Below are 20,685 nucleotides of genomic sequence, written 5' to 3'. Positions count from 1 at the left end.
ATTCACGGTTCAGCATTTACCAGATTTCTGAATTCACTGATTACATGGGAGAACCAGTCTTCTGTTATTTGCTGAAAAGAAAAACAAAACACAATTTCTCTTTTTGCACACATGCCAAAGACATGTCCAATATTAAAACTTTGCTTTGCCGCCATTTTTAGCTTTAGGAACAATGTTGAAGTGAAAGGAGGAGCTTCATTTACACAGCCTTATGTGAGAGAATAAAGTGCTTTACCGCCATTTTGAGACATGTTTGAGCAAATACGAGGCGTTCTGGATGCTCATCAATTACTTGGTCCATATCCCTCAAATATTTTGGTGACCTTATTTAGATACATGGCATGGGGAAAATTTTACACAGCTTTCAGTATTGTTTAACGTATTCTGTCTGTGACATTTCATAAACAAACATTGTATTAGTTTGTGCAAATGTACCTAATAAATAAACATATTCAGCAAGAATCAGTATCATCAGTATGCTAATGTCTCTTTGCATTGCGTCAATAGTTAATGGAAATGCCAGGCTCATGTCACGCTGACACCAAGGGATTAATGTCCATTTCCATTGTAAAATGGAAACATGGAAAAGTGAGGATAATTATGATTTTGTCAATGCAGTTAGTGCAAATGCGCAAAGAAAATGACACAATAATGCTTATCGTAAATGTAATGAGCTTTCCATTTCCTTCCGGATGTATGCATTCTAGTGTTTGCTTTTATTCGCTTGTGTCTCATCAAGTCACGCTAGCAGCAGAATAGCCAAACATGCTCTCAAAAAAGCTTTACAAGATGTTTTAAGGCATGTCAAATACCTGTCATGGTCACGGCCGACTCCCCACACACGGATGCTGCTGATTGGCTGAGAGTGAAGGAGGCTTTGATCATCTGGGTCAACCAAAGTCAACATGCGGTCTTGAAGCACCAGCAGCATCCCTTTACCCTTTGAAAGCACAAACAACATGAGCTTTCCACAGCGTTACTCTTCTTTCTTTCTTTCTTTCTTTCTTTCTCCCTTAAAAGACCCAAAGATCTCAAACAATCAAGATCTCAACTCTGCCTTTCTCTGTTTACGTCAGGTCGTCATCCGCCGAAGGTGAAAAAAGTAATGAGCCTATTTTTACAAAGTAAGAAGTAGAAAGGACTGTTATGTGTTTTCAAATATATGGAACAAAAGTAAAAATAAAAATAAAATAAAAAACCTCTGAAAAATTAATACTTACATTTTTCAGGTATCCATACTTTGTTTAAGTACATTAACAAAGTATTCGTATTTCTTCACTTCCCACCAGTAGTGCTCGTATAGTACATAATATTTTTCCCGCATTTAGTTAATGATACTGCAGAAGTAACTGACCTCTCCCCAGACTCCGGCTGAGTCTCGTATGTCCCTCCTGCAATAGGACAGTTGTCTTATGCAGTGGTGGACGGCCACGCTGCTCCTCCCCTCACACAAGTCCTGTTCAGCCATCTCCACCCAGCCCAAGGACCGCACTGGAAATGACTAGGAGGAATACACACTTCATGGATTCGTTTTTTTTTTTTTTAATCACGGTTCTCTTCTTTTACTGCTTAGGTTTTCCCATGTTTTCAGTCATAACATTAATCATCTGATGTAATTCTTTGCCGAAAAATGTCAGGACAAAAATATTATTATTACCAATCCAATGATATAATTAATAATAATCCATCCATCCATTTTCTGAACTGCTTATCATATGACTTCATTTGAATGCTCTGCTTGCATTGCACCTATCTGCAGTCAGACTTTGATCCGCAACCCTGTGATCCAAAGATCAAATCCCCAGCGTGCGCTTCTGCTGCCCACTTAATAAATGCAAAATTTGGATTGAAGTGTGTTTTTTTTAAACAAGCAGAGCTCCCGTTGGAGCTAACTGCCTACACCGTGAATTTAAAGTCATATTAAAAGTCTCCTTTATTTGTTCCTGCATGGCTCCCTACTTCACATTTATCATTTTTCCTCCTTCTAATCACATTCTCTGCAGCGAGGTACACATACAAAAAAATAATATCCACAAGGGGGCAACAAAAACACAAAAATGTCCAAGCAAATACTGTAGCCTCTTAGATGCATCTTCTTTTGCTATTTGTAGAGTAACAAAATTTAATTTTGAAACAATATCAACCAAATTTAAGGGGTTGACATTACAGATAATAGATTTATTCTTACCATTGCTTCTGGATCAGAGAATGTATTGTTGAGGTCCACAGTTTCCAGCGGGGCTGCAGGGCTGCAACACAAAAGTGACACAAAGTTTCACCTAAAAAAAAAAAGTAGCACTCACATACAACAATTGTGACCTACATTAAAATACAATGTAGTATAATAAAAAACAAGACCGATGTTTTAATCCTATTATGTATATTTAATATTATAGTAGCGCAATGTAACATTGTGCACCATTAGAACATTACCACTATGCTAAAAAAACAAAAGTGCTTACTCTTTCAATTAAATTGTATTGCACATCAATTAAATAAAGCTCGTACCTAAATATTCTTAAACTGTTCTTAAAGATTGAATGCCAACGTATTGAACTTCGAAGTAATTTTTCACGCATCACACTCGAGAGTCACTTAGTGCCTTGTATAATAAAACAAGCAATCGGTATTTACACGGTAAGAGAACATCACTCATATCTGGCACTATCAAAAGAAGTTCATCAAGTAGATTTTACTTGAGTTTGAGGGAGGCATAGCGAAGGGTGGCTCCTTCAAATGCCTTCAGACTGGGGTCAGGATAGATTGGGTAGTCCTTCAGATCCTGGACACACACACATGAAAATAAGTGGTGAGAGATTGAATGAATTATAGATTCATACTTATTGACTGGCTTTGTCACCCATTTTTATTAAAATTACACTAGTAATTTACAGAGTATTTATATTTATAGTTGTTGAATGTACACTGGGACTGCTTGAGTATTCCACAATCTTTTTCTATCTTAGTACATGTGCCAGGTATACCTAATTCAAAATTATGCAGTGTGAAATTTTCTTTAATCTAGACACAAAAGAAGACACGCAAGGTGCAAAATGCTGTGATGGAGCCAGAAGGGAATACGTTTGCCGACAATAACGACGTGATTTTAACAAAAAAAAGGGGGGGGGGGTGGGGGAATGAAAGGCTTACATTGACGGTGCAGGTGGTGCTGTTGAGATTCTGTGCAGGAGGGATGACATCATTGGAGGGGGTGGAGGTGAGGGAGGTTGGGGAGGAGCCAGAGGGGGAGGGGACGGGCTCCACAGAGCTGTCTGAGATGAGACTGCTGGGGCGCTGTGGCAGACAGGAGGAGAGAGGGACGCAGACCACTGCCATTAACAGCTTGCAAAAAATGGTATAGTTGCACCTTATTGCCAATAGTCAGCGCACCACCCTGCAATGTCGGTTATAGCTTGAGATCATTTAATCCCGAAAATAGCCAAACTTTTACTAAAAAAACGAAACCGATCACTTGCCAAATATGCAAGCCTTTCCTTCAATATCACAAAGGCACACCCATCTGAAAAAGCACCCGCTAACGCTAGCTGACAATCAGCTTTAAATCCTCACGTCAGCTGTGAGCGAATTCACCAAGCATCCTCCTGTAACTGTGAAATGCTTACACTCTAACAAAACTGTCTTTATTGTAAAAAAAAAATTAAATACTGGTTAATGTGACCAAAGAAAACATCCAGCTACCGTTTAATCCCAACCGTCGTCCGCTTTCCTTAAAACAGACAATACAATAAAAACACTCACCGGCGTATGAACCACATTTTACTGAGTGAGTTTTGAAACTCTTCTTCCTGTGTCTCTCTACATCTGTAATATACTACCTCCTGGTGGCCAAGTAGTGCACACCAGAAGTAGCATTGGCTGTATCGGATTAATGGTATTTCCATTCATTTCCAAAGGGAGAAATAATTTGAGATACAATTGTTTTAAGTACAAATTGAACTCCTGTGTTAAGGCACAGCTGTATCTAAACAAGTCGTCTCACCTCATTGGGTGGCTGTAGCGAGTCGTGCGTCTCCTGCTGTGGTTTGTTCTCTGTCTCACTGGAGACAACAGGTCGGTGGTACTGAGTGGTGCCGGTGGGGACGTGCCAGAAATACACCTCGGACGAGTCTGAGATCTCCCGCCAGCCTGGGGGCAGGTCCCCTTCGCCCCAAACGTCTGCTAATGGAGCAATAAAAACATACAGTATATGGATTGGGTGCATGTCATACATAAATCCTGCGTGTATTTCTATGTGTGTCTGCACAGGAAGGAGAACGGGGATCATTAAAGCTTCTGTTGCCATAGCAACTCTTTCCTCATCCCCTAAAGCAGTGCCCCTTAGGCTAGGCAATGGCCTCTGTTCATTTTGTTCCATCTTTTTCCCTTTCATATTTTCTATTCCATATGCTTTTGCATCCTTTTTAATTTCCACTTGTGTCTTACGTAACATTTGTATCTGCAATCTCTAACCTTTTTATACATCCTAATCATTCTATGCGACATAAGGTGGCACACAGTGGCCTTAAAGCTTCCCGCAGTATTGCCTGAGGTGGGGCTTTTGGTACATTTCCAGAATGATCAATTTGTATGAGAGAGCAGGAAGGAGAGGCAGACGGCGAGCAAAGGGGGATGCAATCAAGGGACGATTAAAGGCTAAGATGTTTTTTAAGCAGACGTTTACAAATTACTGACCGGGGCCATTTGCGGACCGCTCCATTATTTAGTGTAGTTTAAAATTTGAAATAGCCCACGCCATTTACTTTTTTTTTTTTTTTTTTAAAGATGGGGCATGAAAATGGTACCCTCGATAGACGTGTAAGGCTAAGATTTTGAATATTAATGTTTACTAAATATGACCACATTTCCTTTTCCTTCCTTTTCAAATATTATTATATCATATTATTAGTATTATATTGTATTCTAGTGAGAGACAGATTCATTTTGTTCAATAGCTAATTAACGACGGGTCCCCCCCAAAAAATTTAAGTAATTTTGCAGAAATTTTTGAATGACAATGTAGAATGTGCCTGATCCGAGCGTTAGCGGCTAATGGCTAGCTCATAGCCACAAAGCCAGTGCCCAGGAAAGGCTGGCAAGGGTCATCACACTTCATTTCAAAAACTGTTTAATAGACTAAAAAAAAACTGCACACTTTGGCGCTAGCAGCATGGACACAGTTGCAGTTCCTATTGATAATTTTTTTTAGCCGGCAAAATTGCTATTGTGGTTCTGACGTTAACTTCGTCTCTTAAACCAAAATCTCACTTAATAATGTTTCTAACGATTTTATACACACACACATATATATATATATATATATATATATATATATATATATATATATATATATATATATATATCACGATTCATAGGTCACGATTCAATACAATACCAATTAATCCCGATACGAATCTGTAAATCGATTATTGCAAATTTTTTAACTTAAATTTAGAAAATACTAATCAGTAAACTTTTACATTTACACTGTAAGATTTGTATGAAAACGTACTTCAGGCTCATAATTGTGGGCCACTGCATTTAACAAACAGGTTGCAATCTGTTTCATGTTTGAAAATAAAAAATATTAAGGCTTAATGTTCCACTAATATAACGTTCTTCCATGCTTAGTGTGAACCCTAACCCCAAGTAAGATGTTTTGTTGAACATTTCCATCAAAAATTGATGTTGCTGCATATTGTATCGATACGAGAATTGCGCGCTGTAATATCGCGATATATTGCCGAATAGATTTTTTTTTAAACACCCCTAATATATATATATATATATATATATGCCTAAATATTCACTAGCTGCAGCCCTAAACAATATGTTAGCGAACCTGTCTCCCGTGGACTTTGAGGAGAGGGTGACTCCTGGGACAGAGTGGTCCAGCTGGAGTCTTCATCCTCCGATGGAGTGTCAGGAGTCAGATCCATTCTTAAACTCACTTTAGGGAGCCCGAGCTCGGGCATGACAGGGGGTGCCCGGTTCCTTGTCGGCGTGTTCCTCTCACTGGACCTGGGCTGCTTAGGGGAGGATGGCAGGTACTGTTGCAGGAACTGGTTCTCATTGTTGGGGTGCAGCTCAACCTTGATCACCCTGGGTTGGGAGATCCGAGGAGGCTTTGCGGGACTTCTCGGACTTCCCTCAACCAAGACCGACTTCTCCTCTCTGATGTGGGCTGGAGCCTGGTGGTTTTCCGGTACCCACTCTGGGCTGTTAGTGGATGAGGAAGAGGAAGAGCAAAGCGGGGCTTCGACCACTACCGGCAACAGAGGCTGTCTTGCAGTTGGTGGTTCGTCTTCCTCTTCCTCCTCTTCCTCCTCTTCCTCCTCTTCTTCCACCACTGGCACCGTCTCTTCCTTGTCTTCCTGGCAGGAGTGTTTGCTGATGGGCTTCTCTTCCTTCTGGCTCTCCCTCTCTTTGATCGGGCTGACCTGCTCTTTCTCCGTCAAAGACAGCTGCTTGTTCTCTTCCTTGTTCTCCTTGTTTCCCCAACTCAGGTCCCAGTCCTTGTCATGGTACTCCAAGAAGCTTTTTGTCCGTCTTCGGAATGGGGTCTGCTGGGAGTTGTCTTTCTCAAACTCGGGCCAGTTAGAGTTGATGTTATCTGAAGGGACATTGTGGATTTTGTCTTCTGTATTCGCTCTGCTCAGCTCCATCTGTTGACTCTCGGCCCGTCGCTGCATGTTGGCGCCATTCTTAGCCAGTTTAGGGTTGGTCGTATTGAAGAGTGTCGATGAGGAGGAAGAGGAGTACAGGGCAGAACTGGATGAAGACTTAGTGGGAAGGCCCCTGCCCCTGCTAGCAGTTTGATTCTTAGACGCCAAGTTATCACTTATGCCCATCACGCTGCGCACGCTGGTCATTGTGTATCTCTGACGGCTCTTCGGCAAGGTGGCCGAGCCTCCGCCTTCCGAGCCGACGGACTCCTTGATGACATCACGTCCGAGTAGCTGGTTATAAGAGGAGCGCAGGCTGAGGGAAGTGGGAGGTGCGGCGGACGGGCCGCTGCGATTGGCCAGGCCCACATTGCAGGGCGAGGAGCCAGAGCGGGACAGGGGAGGGGTTTGTACCGACATCATGGCTGACTGGAGAAACGTTGCAAAGAATCACCTGTTGGGAACACACACAGACATAACATCAGCAAAGAAAACACCAAACTTAAAGTGTAAGAGTATAAGTATAAGATTACTAGAGTTACACTCGAAGTGCGCATGCGCAGCTAAGCAGATTGATTGACGGGATCGAGAACTAATCGTTAAGACGATCCACCAGGAAGACGCAGCGACAAAAAGTTCCTTGAATACACCTTTAACTGAATTGTTGAAATGTAGAATTTGCGGTCAACCCCAAAATGTTCTTTACAATAATGTTCATAGCAGGCCCATTAGTATAAACATGGCATTCCGATTAATATTGTGTTTGTGGAATAAGAGTTAAGCAGCAATTTCATCAGTCTCAGGGGGGCGGCCATTTTGTCACCAATCACGACTCATTCTGTTTTCTGAAGCTGAGCCGTGATTGGTCATTATCAGAGCCCTGAGCAACTGTGATGTAATTTTCAGTCGACAGCGAGTGGCAAAGTCAAGGACGCATCTGTACTCGCTTCTGCACTCGCTTGTGACTTCTAACTATTTTGTTGACATTGGGATTTTTAACTACATTGTTGCAATATGCCAGTGGCTTGGCTGCTCGCCCGGTGGGGTGGGCCTGTTGGTGGTGTCTGGGGACCGATTTACCAATTCCAAATGACTGGGACTAGCTGCAATTTACACACGGACATTACTCAAGATGAACTGAGCGAGGAGTGTGCAGACATAAGTCTGGGATTGATAACGATATGAATCAATGACCATCATAATCAATGTATATGACTGATGCGTATCGTAAGAATCGATGGGGACGGGTTACTAATAAGCCATGGCTTCTACCCGTCAGCCCTTCTTTCGAATGTCAATGTTGTAAATGATGTGATCGATGTAACCTGTAATAATGTGTCAGAAAGGAAAAAAATAATAAAACAAACACACAAAACAAAATGGCTGTCCCTTGAGAGGATTAAAGATGGAGGTCAGTCTCATTAATGTAAGTTTTTTTGCTGTGAAACGTGTGAGATTTTATTAACATGGAAATTATTGGGATGTGGAAAACAATTCCCAAAATATGTTCTTAATGAACTGAACAGTTTCAATTAGGACTGGGAAACATGGGGAACTTTTTTGTTTGAAGTCTTATCCACTTGATTGGGGGGGGGGGGGGGGGGGGTTGTGCTCTGTTAGTCTTTTATTTATTGGTTAAAGAATGATATTTAGCAGCTTAAGTAATACTAGTCACCACATATCTCACTATAAGGCAAGTGATTTTCCCCAATCAGTGAAAAACGGTTATGATGAAATGTAAAAGTTAAAATTACTAAAATAGTTGCCCTAACAAAACTACATTTTCTTGGGTTAAAACATGATAAAACAAGTAATAAATTCTGACCAGTGACAAAGCAATATCTGCAAACGGAAAAATATTGACATTATTTTTGGAGTCAAATTTTAAATCTGATTGGTTCAATAAACAGTCCTAATGCTAATATATTTTAAGCTACATGAGCTAGCTACTGATTCTGAAGACCCTGCATGGATTAAATTGCATGGCAATAGAGAATTAAATTTGATTGGACTAAAAACAAACACAACAACAAAATCCAACAAGTGAAACGCCATGAAAGGAATACAATAGACTGTTGGGGAAAATAAATACAATTTCATACAAAGATGAGATTTCAGGTTGTGCTGCCCATCATTGGACTCCAAATCTGGAGTGAGCTTCATCCTTCACAATGTTGCTATAGCTGCAGAGGCGGTGTAATCTGAAGGCGTCATGAAGCAAGGGGGCTGGGGAAGGCCAATTATTTTCTGGGCTGTGTTTATGATTCTCAGGAGAACTCCCCAGTCTGCTGATGAACAGTCAGCATAGCAAACTGTAACACACTTGATCCGAGTGGTGGAGGGAGACAAGCAGCCTCATACAAAGGATGGTTGGTAAAGGTTGTTTAAGAGTTATTGTTTGGTGTTTTCAAAAACAAAGACACATAAACAATATATGATATGACAACCTGCTGCTTTATTAGTGGGCGAGTCCGCGGATTCAAACCCCCAACCTCAGAACTGAACTTTATGAATCGAATTGCTATGTACACCGAGGCATCCAGGAACAGACACTGTACGGGCACGCTGTACCCGCAAAGTTGGAATCAAACATGGATTGTAGGAATCATCCAAGATGGATGACATCATCAGCTGTGCTTTGCATTTCTTTCATCTTCTCCTATTGACCATAAATCTCTCAGTATAAAGCTGCCGTTGAGCCAAAGAGTCTTTTATCCACACACACGAGCACTGTTTCAAGCCTCATTTACATGCGCTCTCACTGTTGAAGTGTTAAGAAAGCAAATCATCTGCATGATGAGAGCATACAGCCACCCTGCCCCACCACGAATGCCCTAATAGGGCTTGTAATTGCCTACAGATGCCACAAGATGGTAGCAAAGAGTCACAAGGCATTTTTGCCATGTGTTCTAGCCAAAATTCAAGTGAAATGAAGAGGATAGTCACTGACACTTTTAGCAGTGTATCAGTTTTTTATTGTTATTTTTTGTCTTGACATTTCCCCTTCTGAGCACCACACTTTAACCAACAAGTAAATTAAGTTCACAAAAAACCGATTGCATATACCTGTGGAAAGATGACCCCATTCACACAAAGCTACTCCAGTAATATCATTTCAGACATTCTATAATGGAAAATGCACACACAGCAGATTTTAAAGCCAGACAACATCTTGGGAATTGAACAAACCGAGATGTCAAAGACTAAAGAATCCCTTAAGTGTGCACTTTATCCATGCGGGGCCCCTCCTCTCACCTTGGTGGCTGGCCATGGAACCAGACAACAACACTCTGTTTGCGCTGAATGTGCACTCAGACACACAACAGGTACCTGCATTGAAGCCGCCGGTCGAATCAGTGCGTCAGCTTGTCTCTCGTCTCCCCTGTGTTGCTTGTGTGAAAACAAACATCACATTGATCCCATGTTATAGTCAGAGAAAAGGCCAGGCAATTGCTTAGGGCCCCAAGCTGAAGTGGAGCCCCGGGAAATTGCTATCCTCGGTCCATATCAATGACAAAACAATGGCAGTGCTTTTAGATACTGCAATGACACGTCGAGATTCGGGAATCTCCCTAATTGATGTCAAAGCGGCCCTGTTCATAGCAAGGCCAACATTGTGACGTTCTTTGTCCACTGGTGTTAAAAATCACTGCACATATGTCCTCTTTTCCCCCTAAACAATGCAGGCCTTAACTAAGTCCAACTACGTGAATAGGAGAGGGGAGGAGGATGGTTATTAGAGGAGGAAGTGAAGAGCATGACAAGGCATTTTGCTGGACAGCAGGCAGCGATAGCTAAGCCGTCGCCCCCACAAACCCTCCAGAGAGAGGTCATTCATACTGTACAGGATGAAAGCAACAAGTATGAGCAGAAAAGCGTCATTGGGCTGCTCCTTTTGTGCTGCATATGCAACCCACTTTTAGCTTGAGTGATTCCGAAATATTATTGAAATGCAAACTAACTCTTGAACGCCACCTAAAGTGACTTTCCTCTTGATGGCAAACTCAAATTATTTCTTTCTAAGACAGCATTTTTGTTATTATTTTGTTGATATGCTTTCCTTGTAATTTATGCTCTGAAGTTGTCCCTATTAACAAATACAATCTTATTACAAAAACAACAACAACCTTTTTAGCCATCTTCTGTAGAGGAAGAGGAAATTATATGACTCAGCAGACATGACATCATCAAACTAATTGCTCTGACAATGGGTAGGGCAAGGAAAATTATCTTTTGGTTTTCAAATTGAGTTGTTTTCAGCCAATATTTCATAATGAAGAATTTATTCTGCAATATTTTGGGAAATGTGTTTGACAGAGTATTTAGGTCCCAAACACAGCACGATTCATGAAATGATAAATAAAATATATTTTTAAGAATAAACTGTATAGTGTTGATGCAACTGCAACTGGAAAATCTAATTATGTTTTGCCACGTGTTTTTTTTTTTTGTCTTGAATGCATAAGAAATCTAAATAAATAAATGGTCTGTTATTTTATTTATTTTTTCAAATATGCCTCACTCATCCTAAGGTTAAACCGGCAAATACAAACACCGTGACTTAACACTGACCATCACTCTATATTGACAGCTATGCTGGACAATCTGGGTGGACAACTGGACATTCAAACGTCTCCTCAGAGCAGACCCCATTCTCACAAGTCACAATGTTGAAAATGCAACAGATGAGTGTCCTAGCAGTGGAGAAAAATATACTTGAGAAAGTCAATGATGTCATGGGTGGAGTGTTTTTACTCCCATCGCCTCACGCCGCCTTCTTCACAACAAACTCGCATCGTAAATGGAAGAAAGCAGCAGCATTAAAGCTAAATCTCGTCATTCTTGAAATATAAAGACAACGAGGACGCAATGTTGTCGATAAGTGCACAGACGCAGTAAATCTTCCACATCCGGTGCATCCACCATCACCACCCGCCTGCAAGGTGCACATCCCGATACCAACATTTACTTACCTCTTAGCTCAGCCTCGACAGTGGGGAGGACTTGGGTGTCTTCTACTCCCACGATACGACACAAGTGAGCAGTCCCCGGTCCGTAGTCACTGAGCGTCTTTTTAAGAGCCAGTCCGCCCCTATCTGCAGCCGGCCGCCCGCATCCGATCACATCATCCGCCCTCTCCGGCTCCAGATCGCTAAACCTGCTCCGCTGGGTGGCCAGGCTGCGCTTTCTCTCTGCGCCACCACGACGTCCCGGAGCGGCGACTCAAGTCCCGCAAAAGGGGCAGCCAATCAGAGCCGAGGACGACCAGAGGAGGCGGAAGTGGAGGACGACGAGGGGGTGGCCGCCATTAAACAACTGGCATGTCAGGTAATGAAATCACACATCATCGAGGTCTTACGTCACACCCGGAAGACTAGTGAATGGGTTACTGTACTGCATCAGTTGGATCTGCTACAATTTGTTTTCATATTTGATGAGTTTTGTCATGATAATTTCCGGTAGAAGGAAAGTCAAGACTTCCGGCCATAATATTAGGTACACCTGCACTTAGCAGGTACTTGTGTAATACAAGAAAGGTGAAAATATAAGTAGTTTTTTGTTTGTTTTTACTGTCAATACTAAAATGGTAATTTTTGGACAATTTCAGCTGTGTTAATGCAAAAATACTGAACTTAGCAAAAGGTGGGGATTTTGGTCCAAGTTTTTAATTTACAATTTCTTATATAAAAAAATATACATATTTCGGCTCTATTGCGGCCACTTTAAACACATGAAAACTACATATTTTAAATTCCTCGCTTAATGTAATGAATCATCTAATTTGGGTAGAATGCATTTCATTTTAGACTTTTAAGTTCAGTTCAGTTCTTTCTCCAGATCATATCAGAAAAGTTTGTACAAGGGAACATTTCAATGTAATATTGTTAGTTACCAAAAGAGGTGTTTCATGGCTTACTGCACACACCAAGGGAGTAGGGCTTAAATGAATGACAATTCAGATTTTAATAAGTGGAGCTACCCACTGCTGAACATGAAAAAAAATATCTTTAGAAGTGGAAGCACTCTCTGCTTTCTATATAGGTATTACTGAAATTACATACAAAATTCGTTTTTGAGGTTGTTGTACAACCTTGCCATTGTACAAATAAGTTGGAGTTCAAAAAACAAAATGAATTGAGATTTTATACAAAAGCAGAGTATCAATGTTATTTAAAACTTTATAAATAAAAAAATAAAAAAACAACAACATAAAAACACCTTGAAATTTAGACTACGTACATAGCCAAGGCAAGCAAAATCGAACAAGACATGAGGGTTAAATTCCCCTGTGAGAGTAAGCCACTTTAGATCGAGTTTACATTTGATAATACAGCTAACTACTGCACATGTTATGACTCTTCCACTATACATTTACTTATGGTGGTTATCCAGTAGTCTTGCAAGAGACAGGTCCAGTTAGCTTATTGTAACACGAAGTAGACAGCTACATGAGTGTTATTTATACACATATCTTTTTATTGTGCATATGCACACAGTAGGACTCTTACAGTGCTCCCTATTTCCAGAAAGATTATAAGGCTGGATGCATCCCATAATATGCAATGTGTCGTAAACCACCACTTTGGTTTAAAATTGGCTGTTATCGCTACACAGGTTGGGACAAATAGAGACGAAAGGCACCTACAGTACCTATACTTCACAATTTCCTCACCCCAGAATAAAAACATAATACAAATATATAAAAACATACACAATCCCTGCTTCTACACATGTAACACTCTAGTGAAAACGCATGCATGCATTTGTTGCGCAGCCAACACAGGTGTTACATTAAACTACAATTTAAGAGTGCTAACTTTCACTTTAATTGACAGATGCAGGATATGAATATTACATTGCTGAAAACACGTTTTATGTTTTCTCATAATGAACAGCTACATAAATTTAGCGCCTACGTAAATAATTGAGAACTCTACAACTGACCATAACTAAGGTTGCTGGGCGGTTAAACTGGGGAATATTGGAAATATTCCACAATGGAACTTAAGTTTTTCGTTGAGATCCAAACATGTCTTTCTTTTTATCATTATTTCCCATGGAAAGTTTCCAACTTGATTCCCGCAATGTTGCAACCCTAAACGTAACATATTCCAACAGATATTTGTTTCTGTAGCGCTTGACAGTTATCCGACCCCTACCATCCACTGGCAGGATTTTCCTTCCAAGTTTTGAGGATGAAGGTGAAGAGGACTGGAGGAGAGCCCTGGGGTAACATCCATGCTCCCGGTGCTCCAACAATGAGGCAGGAAGGGGAGGGTGACGGAAGAGCCGGCGATGGAAGAGCCGGCGATGGAAGAGCCGTCAGCGCGCACACAATCAGCCAGAGAGGACAGTGGCTGCTGGAGGTCCCGGTCAAAGACGGAGAAACACGGCGATGAGCGGATGGAGCGCAGCACTGCAGGAGATGGAAGAAAGTCAAGTGACTTAGTCAGATGACACACGGGATGCACTTCGACTCACCGTCTGTCTCAATGGGAGGAGTCAGTAAAAGTTGAGCCTGCTTGTTGCCTGCTTGAGCAGCTCGTTTGTACAACTCAATTGCTGTTCTTATGCTCTTTTGGACGCCAAAGCCGCTCTCGTAGCACTGACCCAACAGGAGTAGAGCAGTATTATCCTAAACACAAACACACAAGAACTTTATGATCTATTTTCATATTTCACAAAGCTATGGTTAGTTATATATTTATATAGCGACCAAAAGAAAGTCTCTTAAGCAAAAACAAGAATCCCAAGAAGGCCTGTCATTGATCAGACTGCAAGCAAATAAAAGGATGCTCACACTGCTCTGTCCTGCCATCTGCAGGTAGTGCACTGACTTGTTGCCATCTCTCATTGGCTCCTGGGAGTACACAGATGCGAGGCATAATTGAGCCTGAAAAGGGAGGATTAAGGTAAAAATATCATATTAAAACATTAGCAATTGTTGCTATGACATAATAAAAAAAACAAAAAACAAGATGACTTCCACCTTTGTCAGACCAGCTGCAGCAGCCTTCTCCAGGAGGCTGATGGCTATGTTCAACTTTTCTTCGCTCTCGAACCCGCTACTGGTCAGGAGCAGCTTTGCACACCGGTACTGAGCATGTTTGTGACCTGCCACTGCTGCCAGTCGATAGTAATGGGACGCCTTCATGCAGTATAAAGAGAAAAAGGAGAAAATGGCAACCAACAAAGTACATAATTAAATTACTATCAGAATCAACAATGTGGCAGAGTGGACTTTCTTAAGACGTCTCTCAACCTTTTGCCACCAAGTACCACCAAAAAAAAAAGTTCTTATAAATCAAAAGCTAATGTATTTTAACTTTTAAGTGAAATACAACTGAACTGGGATGGACTAGGGATATAGAAAATGGATGAATGGACCTTGTCCTTATCCTTGCCGACTCCTCTGCCCTTCTCGTAACAGACGCCAGTGTTAAAAAGAGCCTTGCTGTAGCCCTGTTGAGCTGCCGCCAGGAAACATGTGAAAGCTTCCTCGTCGTTTCCACTTTTGGCTCTTTGAAGGCCTGCGGCGAGAAGAGAAACAAAAATTAAGGTGACGAAAAAAAACACACACATACAACAAAGCATAGTGACAAAAAACCATGGAATGAATGTTGTTCTGTTAAAATAAATACATAATGGGTGTGAAAAAAAATGGCTCGGTGAGTAACAAGTAGTGATGTCATAGATACCAATAATGTTTAGGATTACTGGGACATTGCTGTCTGCCACTTTTTCAAGGTTTTGTGCTGCTTCCACCAGTCTCTCTTCACCTTCAAACATACACTGAAAGCAAAACAATCACATTTAGTCACGCAGGTTAAAATTTCAAAAATTATTCAATGAGGTGACATAGTGAACCTTGTAATGAGCAGGATCGGTCTCTGGGCTTTCTTCTTCAAAAACATGCTCTTGCGGACAGGAGGCAGACATATACGTGTCACCTGTGGCAGAGGAAAAAAGGAGAGAATGTTTGTTCTGATTCAACTAAGTCAAAGGGAAGTTTGTTGGTCAAAATAATCTTTTGACTTTTTTAACGGTCACATTGTGTGATTAAAATTGATCGTGTTTCTCCTATAATTCAGTAAATGTGAATTCACCAATTCATGATTTTTTTTGGGGGGGGGCCTATTCTTCGTTAATTGTTGAAAATTTTTTGTGCTGTTTTTTGTGACGTATCGCTTTGGCACAATCTTGATATAGACAGCACATTAGCCTGTTTAATAGGAAAAAGTAGTTAATGACTGCCATCTTAATCCTTCCGTTGGGAATTATGAACATTTTAAGTGGGGGTCAATTTTTCGGATTTTCACTTTTGCTTCTATTGATTTGATTCAACATACAAGTCAAACCATCGTGGCTCAGCGACCCCTGACGAGCCGAGCTATTGGTGCTAGCAGTCAGGCAGTTCTGGCTACTACAGTTTGATGCAGCATCACTTCCACCACTGCTCGGACTCAAGGGCTGATTGTGGAGACAAAGCACACTCCTTCCTCCCAGGACCTCGTCATTCCTTGAAACTGGGGAACACACACACACAAAAATCATGAGTGTTTGATAATCAAAAGGTTTTCAGTGAGGCAATTCTACTTGCAAAGATGCAGTGCTCACAAATGTCCAGCAGGAGGCGGTAACCACACTTCTGCAAAGTGGGTGGTGTCTTCCGGACCCCGGAAGCTTGAGTGGGCTCAGCGCATGAAGAGAAACTGGAGTGGATCCTCCGGCAGATCTGCATGAACAGCACTGCCGTCGCACCCTTTGGATGAACAGTTTCCACTCTCATCAGTGATGAAGAATAACTAGATGTACTACAAATGACCAATTAGTACTAACATGTTGTATACCAAGCAGCAGCTTTTCAAGAGCAGTTTTGTAAACCCTGATCACTTGATGATTCAAGGTTCAATAATCAGATTAAAATACATACAGGTGGCCCCAGGCTTATATTACTTACTTGTGTCAAATTCATGTACCCTGACTCCACTAAGATGCCGAAAACAATTGGTGGGGTCCACAGAGATGCACTAAAAGACTAAAAAAGACCACGTTAACTATATTTACAATCTTAAGTAAGCTGCATATTACAATTCTTCAAAACTGCTGTACATAAATATCGTTGTGGAGTTTTATTGCTATAACACTGCAGCATTAGTTATTCTGTAAATTTATTTTGAAAATATGATGAAGAAAATGGAAATAATTACTTTTACTGTCAGAACTGTAGACAGTCAAACTGACTGAATCACCAAAAACGTCAATACTAGCTTATGGCAGGTTTTTTTTGTTTACACATGAGTGGAATGTTTTTAGGTCTTGAAGTGGGGAATAGTCTGGAATGCAGCATTTGAGTTATGACTTGTCTCAAAATGCAGTAATTGAGAAGTACCACTGAGAGGCACTGCAGGGACGACAACAAAGGAACACAATATAGGTTTAAAAAAAACCCCACTGCATTTCTTATAGCTTGCCCACTCTTCTCCTAACAAAGTTTAAAAAAAATAATCAAATGCTGCAGACTATATTTCTATTTTACGCTAACAGGTCATGGTAACAGGTTACAAATTTAAAGTGACAAGAAAGCATGAGCTGAACTTTATTGGGATGCCTAAACTAGGTTGGCCTTATTTTAAAAAACAACAAAATTAACTTATTCTGTGTCACATCAGCGAGAGAGGTTCCTAAAAAGAGTAAGACATACCCATCCCACGGCATCAAGAGCCGTGTAACGAGGCAGCTCGGTGGAAGTGAATTTAAAGGCCCGCTGTTTCTTCTTCCTCTCGCCATCCTCCTGTTTATGGGAGCTGAAAGGCATCAAAAAAAAAACATGAAGGAAAAATGTCTACTTTGTAACATACAGGGGGCAAAATGTTAGGCACGCTTCTTATTGTGATGTAATTCTACACCACTGCAAACTAATAGAGACAATAAAACTGGAAAATGCAATTATTATTTTTTTATACTTGTAGTTGTGAGCTAAAATGCTGTTGAATTTAATTAATCTTTGATGATGATGATTTGAATCCATCAAAAAATGCAAAAGGAAGAGATAAGTCCAAGTCCTGAATGAGATGAAACGTTTGATGTAAGAATGACTTGAATTGATTGTGAAATGTGGAAAGAGGAGGTTATTTAAAGCATGTATTACATTTGGGAATTGTATTGTGAATATTGGGTTTTTTTTAACTGTGAAAAGTGAAATTGAAGCAATGTGAAAAATGTGTATCAAAATGTTTAGAATAAGATCAAGAGTTTGAATACGGCATGATAAAAGATGGGTACATTTTTAGCTAAATGCGTTCCTTGAATGGTGTGTTACGTTTTTTGGTGGAAAATTTGAAATTCTTTGCAAATTGGGAATTTTTGGAACGTAATGAATGGTTAAAAAAAAGGTGGTGAAATATGCAAAAAGTAGAACACTGGTTGTGTCAATAACATGATATGGGCTAGAATCAAAAGTGAAACCAGAAAGGTCTGACATGGTTTCTTGTGAGTGTGAATCTACCTGCTGTCAGAGGCATTTCTAGAGGTGGAGAGAACAGTGGAGGTGTTGATGACCTCATCTTCCACATGGTGATTCTGGGGGAGACGCAGTGGGGTGCTGGTGTGGTATCGATGCAGCACTGCAAATACACAAGCAGTAAGAAAGATTCATCATGAGCACACAAACTAATGCTTCCATTACTGAACGATTCAGGGGGATTTCCAGAGAATCCATTAGCTATTGTTGATCATGTTCTAAGAGGTTTACTTGACGAAGCAGACAATATTTCTCATGTATTGATATATCCTTAGAAAGGTGTTAAAATTAATGCTGCTAAATCTCATTCAGCGATTGTATTTTTAAAAATACAGTATACTTAATTTGCTTTAAATTAACGGAATGTTATCTTAATTAATAATGAACAGATTTGGCTAATACATTCTGAATTAAATTTAAGTACAAATTAAAAGAAAGCATAGTAATGTACCACGAAATCTAACCTTTATTATATGATGTTTAACAAACGAATGCATTCAAGCCTTTATCCTCACGTTGATATAAAAATAGAATATAATACTTACTACAAAACATCCTAGAATATATCGAATAAATGGATCATTCTGATCCTGGATATCATGCACGACGAGAATAACACAAAAGCCAACCTTTAATCTTAAAGTAAGATTTGAATTCAACACATAAGAAGACACTTGAAGGAGCTTTTGCAGAGACCAAAATAACCATTAGGCCGAATGGCGACGTTACTCGAGAAGTTTCCATGGTGCTCTTCACTTTCGTCTTACCTCTCCACGCGAGTCCTTTAACCCTCCACATGGTTCTTCTTTCTCACGGGAGCGTCCAGCACCGACAAATTACCATGTTCACATACATCGGACTTTAAACTGTCTTTTGTTGCAGGTCACGTCGATGTAAACAATCTGCACTCAAACAAAAGTCACGAGTGCAGTCCGGTGACTGAGAAACAACCCGGAAGTGGTTGACATGACGCAATCGAGAACGTATGATACGGTACAACACCGCCACCTTGTGTGGAAACGAGGACACATACAATAATGTATTTTCAATGGATAGCAGTGTGCACACAAGATCAAGATGCTCATGTCGTTAATTTTAACATTTCCAAATACTTAATGCATTGTTATAATTGTAGTATGCGTAGCATTGCAGTATCAGTCGTGTAGACCTAAAGTGTATCATGCACGTGGGTTCTATAGTTTTTGTACATATTTATGTATCCATCCTTCATGCATACATACATACATACATACATACATACATACATACATACATACATACATACATACATACATACATACATACATACATACATACATACATACATACACACACACATACACTCACTTATCTCACCTATCCAAACAATCACCCACCCACCCATCAGGACACTTTGCCGTTTCTTTGCGGTGTCAAATAAGTGACGCAAGTGACTGGAATGTAACACACACACTTCCAGTCAGGCAGAGCTAAAAGGGAGTGAGCTGACCGTGTATGTCGCTTTGAATTCAGGGTAAGCTTTGAAAAGCCAGCTTCTTGACCGGTTGCCATGGGCACCATCATCGAGTCTTTCACCAGCTAACCCTTTTTTTGAGTCGGCATCTCATTCTCCCTCAGATTCCTGACACATCGTGGCCCAAACTTTGTCTATGATTTTATTACCCCCCCCCCCCCTTTTTTTTAGTATTAACTACAAGTAGCTTGTGAGTATTGTAAACTTTTAAGCCAACTCCACTAGTCACTGAAACCCAATCTATATTCTTAATCTATATTCTTTTTTTGGGGGGGGGGGGGGTATCATGAGACTTAGCATTGTCTCCGTGCTTTGTGGTGTCTCTGTATTGTGTGTTATGAATTTGATGTTTATTTATTTATTTATTTATTTATTCACTTACATACTCTTATTAATTTATTGATGTTAACTTTATTTACTTGTAATGTTTGTTTTGTTGTTCTTGTTTCGCTTATCTTTATTGCATGCCTGTTTTATGTTCCATGTTCAGCACTTTGTATATATCAATGCTAGTTTTAAAGTGCTTTATGAATAAAGTTCAGTTGAGTTGAATCACTAATCAGCAGTGTTATTAAGTAAAATACAAAGATAAACTAATACTGTTGTGTCATTGTCACTTTACAAAAAATGACTTACTAAATTGAGACTAAACATAAATACATAACCATATAGACCATATAGGAAAAGCATGGTGAGAACATGTAAACTCCACACAGAAGGCCAGAGCTGAAATTAGAACCTAGAACCTCTTGTTTATAAGCAGACATGCTAACCATTACTCAATTAAATAAATTAATATTCTATAAGAAAAAGATTAGTCGCGTGCACAGATCTGCACACTAATTAACAAGTTCAATTGTTTTGTTTTATTTTATTTGGCAAATTTGATTAATAACATCATATTTTAATTCATTTTTGTTAAAGAGCTTCTAAATATTGATATATTAAGCATTACAGGAACCTAAGAAAAAAAGATTTTGGTAATG

The 20,685-nt window shown here is 40.1% G+C and overlaps 2 protein-coding genes across 5 annotated transcripts in view; both read right to left on the bottom strand.

Moving 5' to 3' along the window:
- apbb2a (amyloid beta (A4) precursor protein-binding, family B, member 2a) overlaps positions 1-11,950 on the bottom strand; it is a 39,544-nt gene extending 27,594 nt beyond the window's left edge. Inside the window, exons 1-8 of one of the 3 annotated variants that reach the window (XM_086084795.1) lie at positions 11,636-11,950; positions 5,840-7,116; positions 4,001-4,176; positions 3,151-3,294; positions 2,697-2,782; positions 2,189-2,249; positions 1,355-1,501; positions 813-940 (exon numbers count right to left, since the gene is read on the bottom strand). In XM_086084795.1, coding sequence (XP_085940921.1) covers positions 813-940; positions 1,355-1,501; positions 2,189-2,249; positions 2,697-2,782; positions 3,151-3,294; positions 4,001-4,176; positions 5,840-7,085 — 1,988 coding nt within the window. In that variant the 5' untranslated portion in view covers positions 7,086-7,116; positions 11,636-11,950. Of the gene's footprint in view, positions 1-812; positions 941-1,354; positions 1,502-2,188; positions 2,250-2,696; positions 2,783-3,150; positions 3,295-4,000; positions 4,180-5,839; positions 7,117-11,635 lie in introns of all 3 variants that reach the window. The other 2 variants (XM_086084794.1, XM_086084796.1) reach the window with 2 other exon arrangements.
- A 1,168-nt stretch (positions 11,951-13,118) lies between these two features.
- Positions 13,119-19,141, bottom strand: dele1 (DAP3 binding cell death enhancer 1). Of its 2 annotated transcripts, XM_086085778.1 has the most exons (13): positions 18,954-19,141; positions 18,172-18,289; positions 17,368-17,470; positions 16,624-16,701; positions 16,281-16,425; positions 16,013-16,189; positions 15,531-15,613; positions 15,362-15,455; positions 15,051-15,193; positions 14,653-14,811; positions 14,464-14,556; positions 14,145-14,298; positions 13,119-14,079 (listed from the first exon to the last, which is right to left on the bottom strand). In XM_086085778.1, the coding sequence occupies exons 1-13, from the start codon at positions 18,982-18,984 to the stop codon at positions 13,808-13,810; spliced, it is 1,650 nt and encodes a 549-aa protein (XP_085941904.1). In that variant the 5' UTR covers positions 18,985-19,141; the 3' UTR covers positions 13,119-13,807. The 2 variants fall into 2 exon arrangements, with proteins under 2 accessions (XP_085941904.1, XP_085941905.1); XM_086085779.1 differs by lacking the exon at positions 16,624-16,701.
- Positions 19,142-20,685: the final 1,544 nt, after the last annotated feature.

Source organism: Leptonotus elevatus, chromosome 9, assembly GCF_054856555.1.
Source record: "Leptonotus elevatus isolate MCC_2025b chromosome 9, RoL_Lele_1.0, whole genome shotgun sequence".
Lineage (NCBI taxonomy): Eukaryota > Metazoa > Chordata > Actinopteri > Syngnathiformes > Syngnathidae > Leptonotus > Leptonotus elevatus.
The sequence above is the reverse complement of the archived record's forward strand: the minus strand, read 5'-3'. Positions and strand labels throughout refer to the sequence as shown.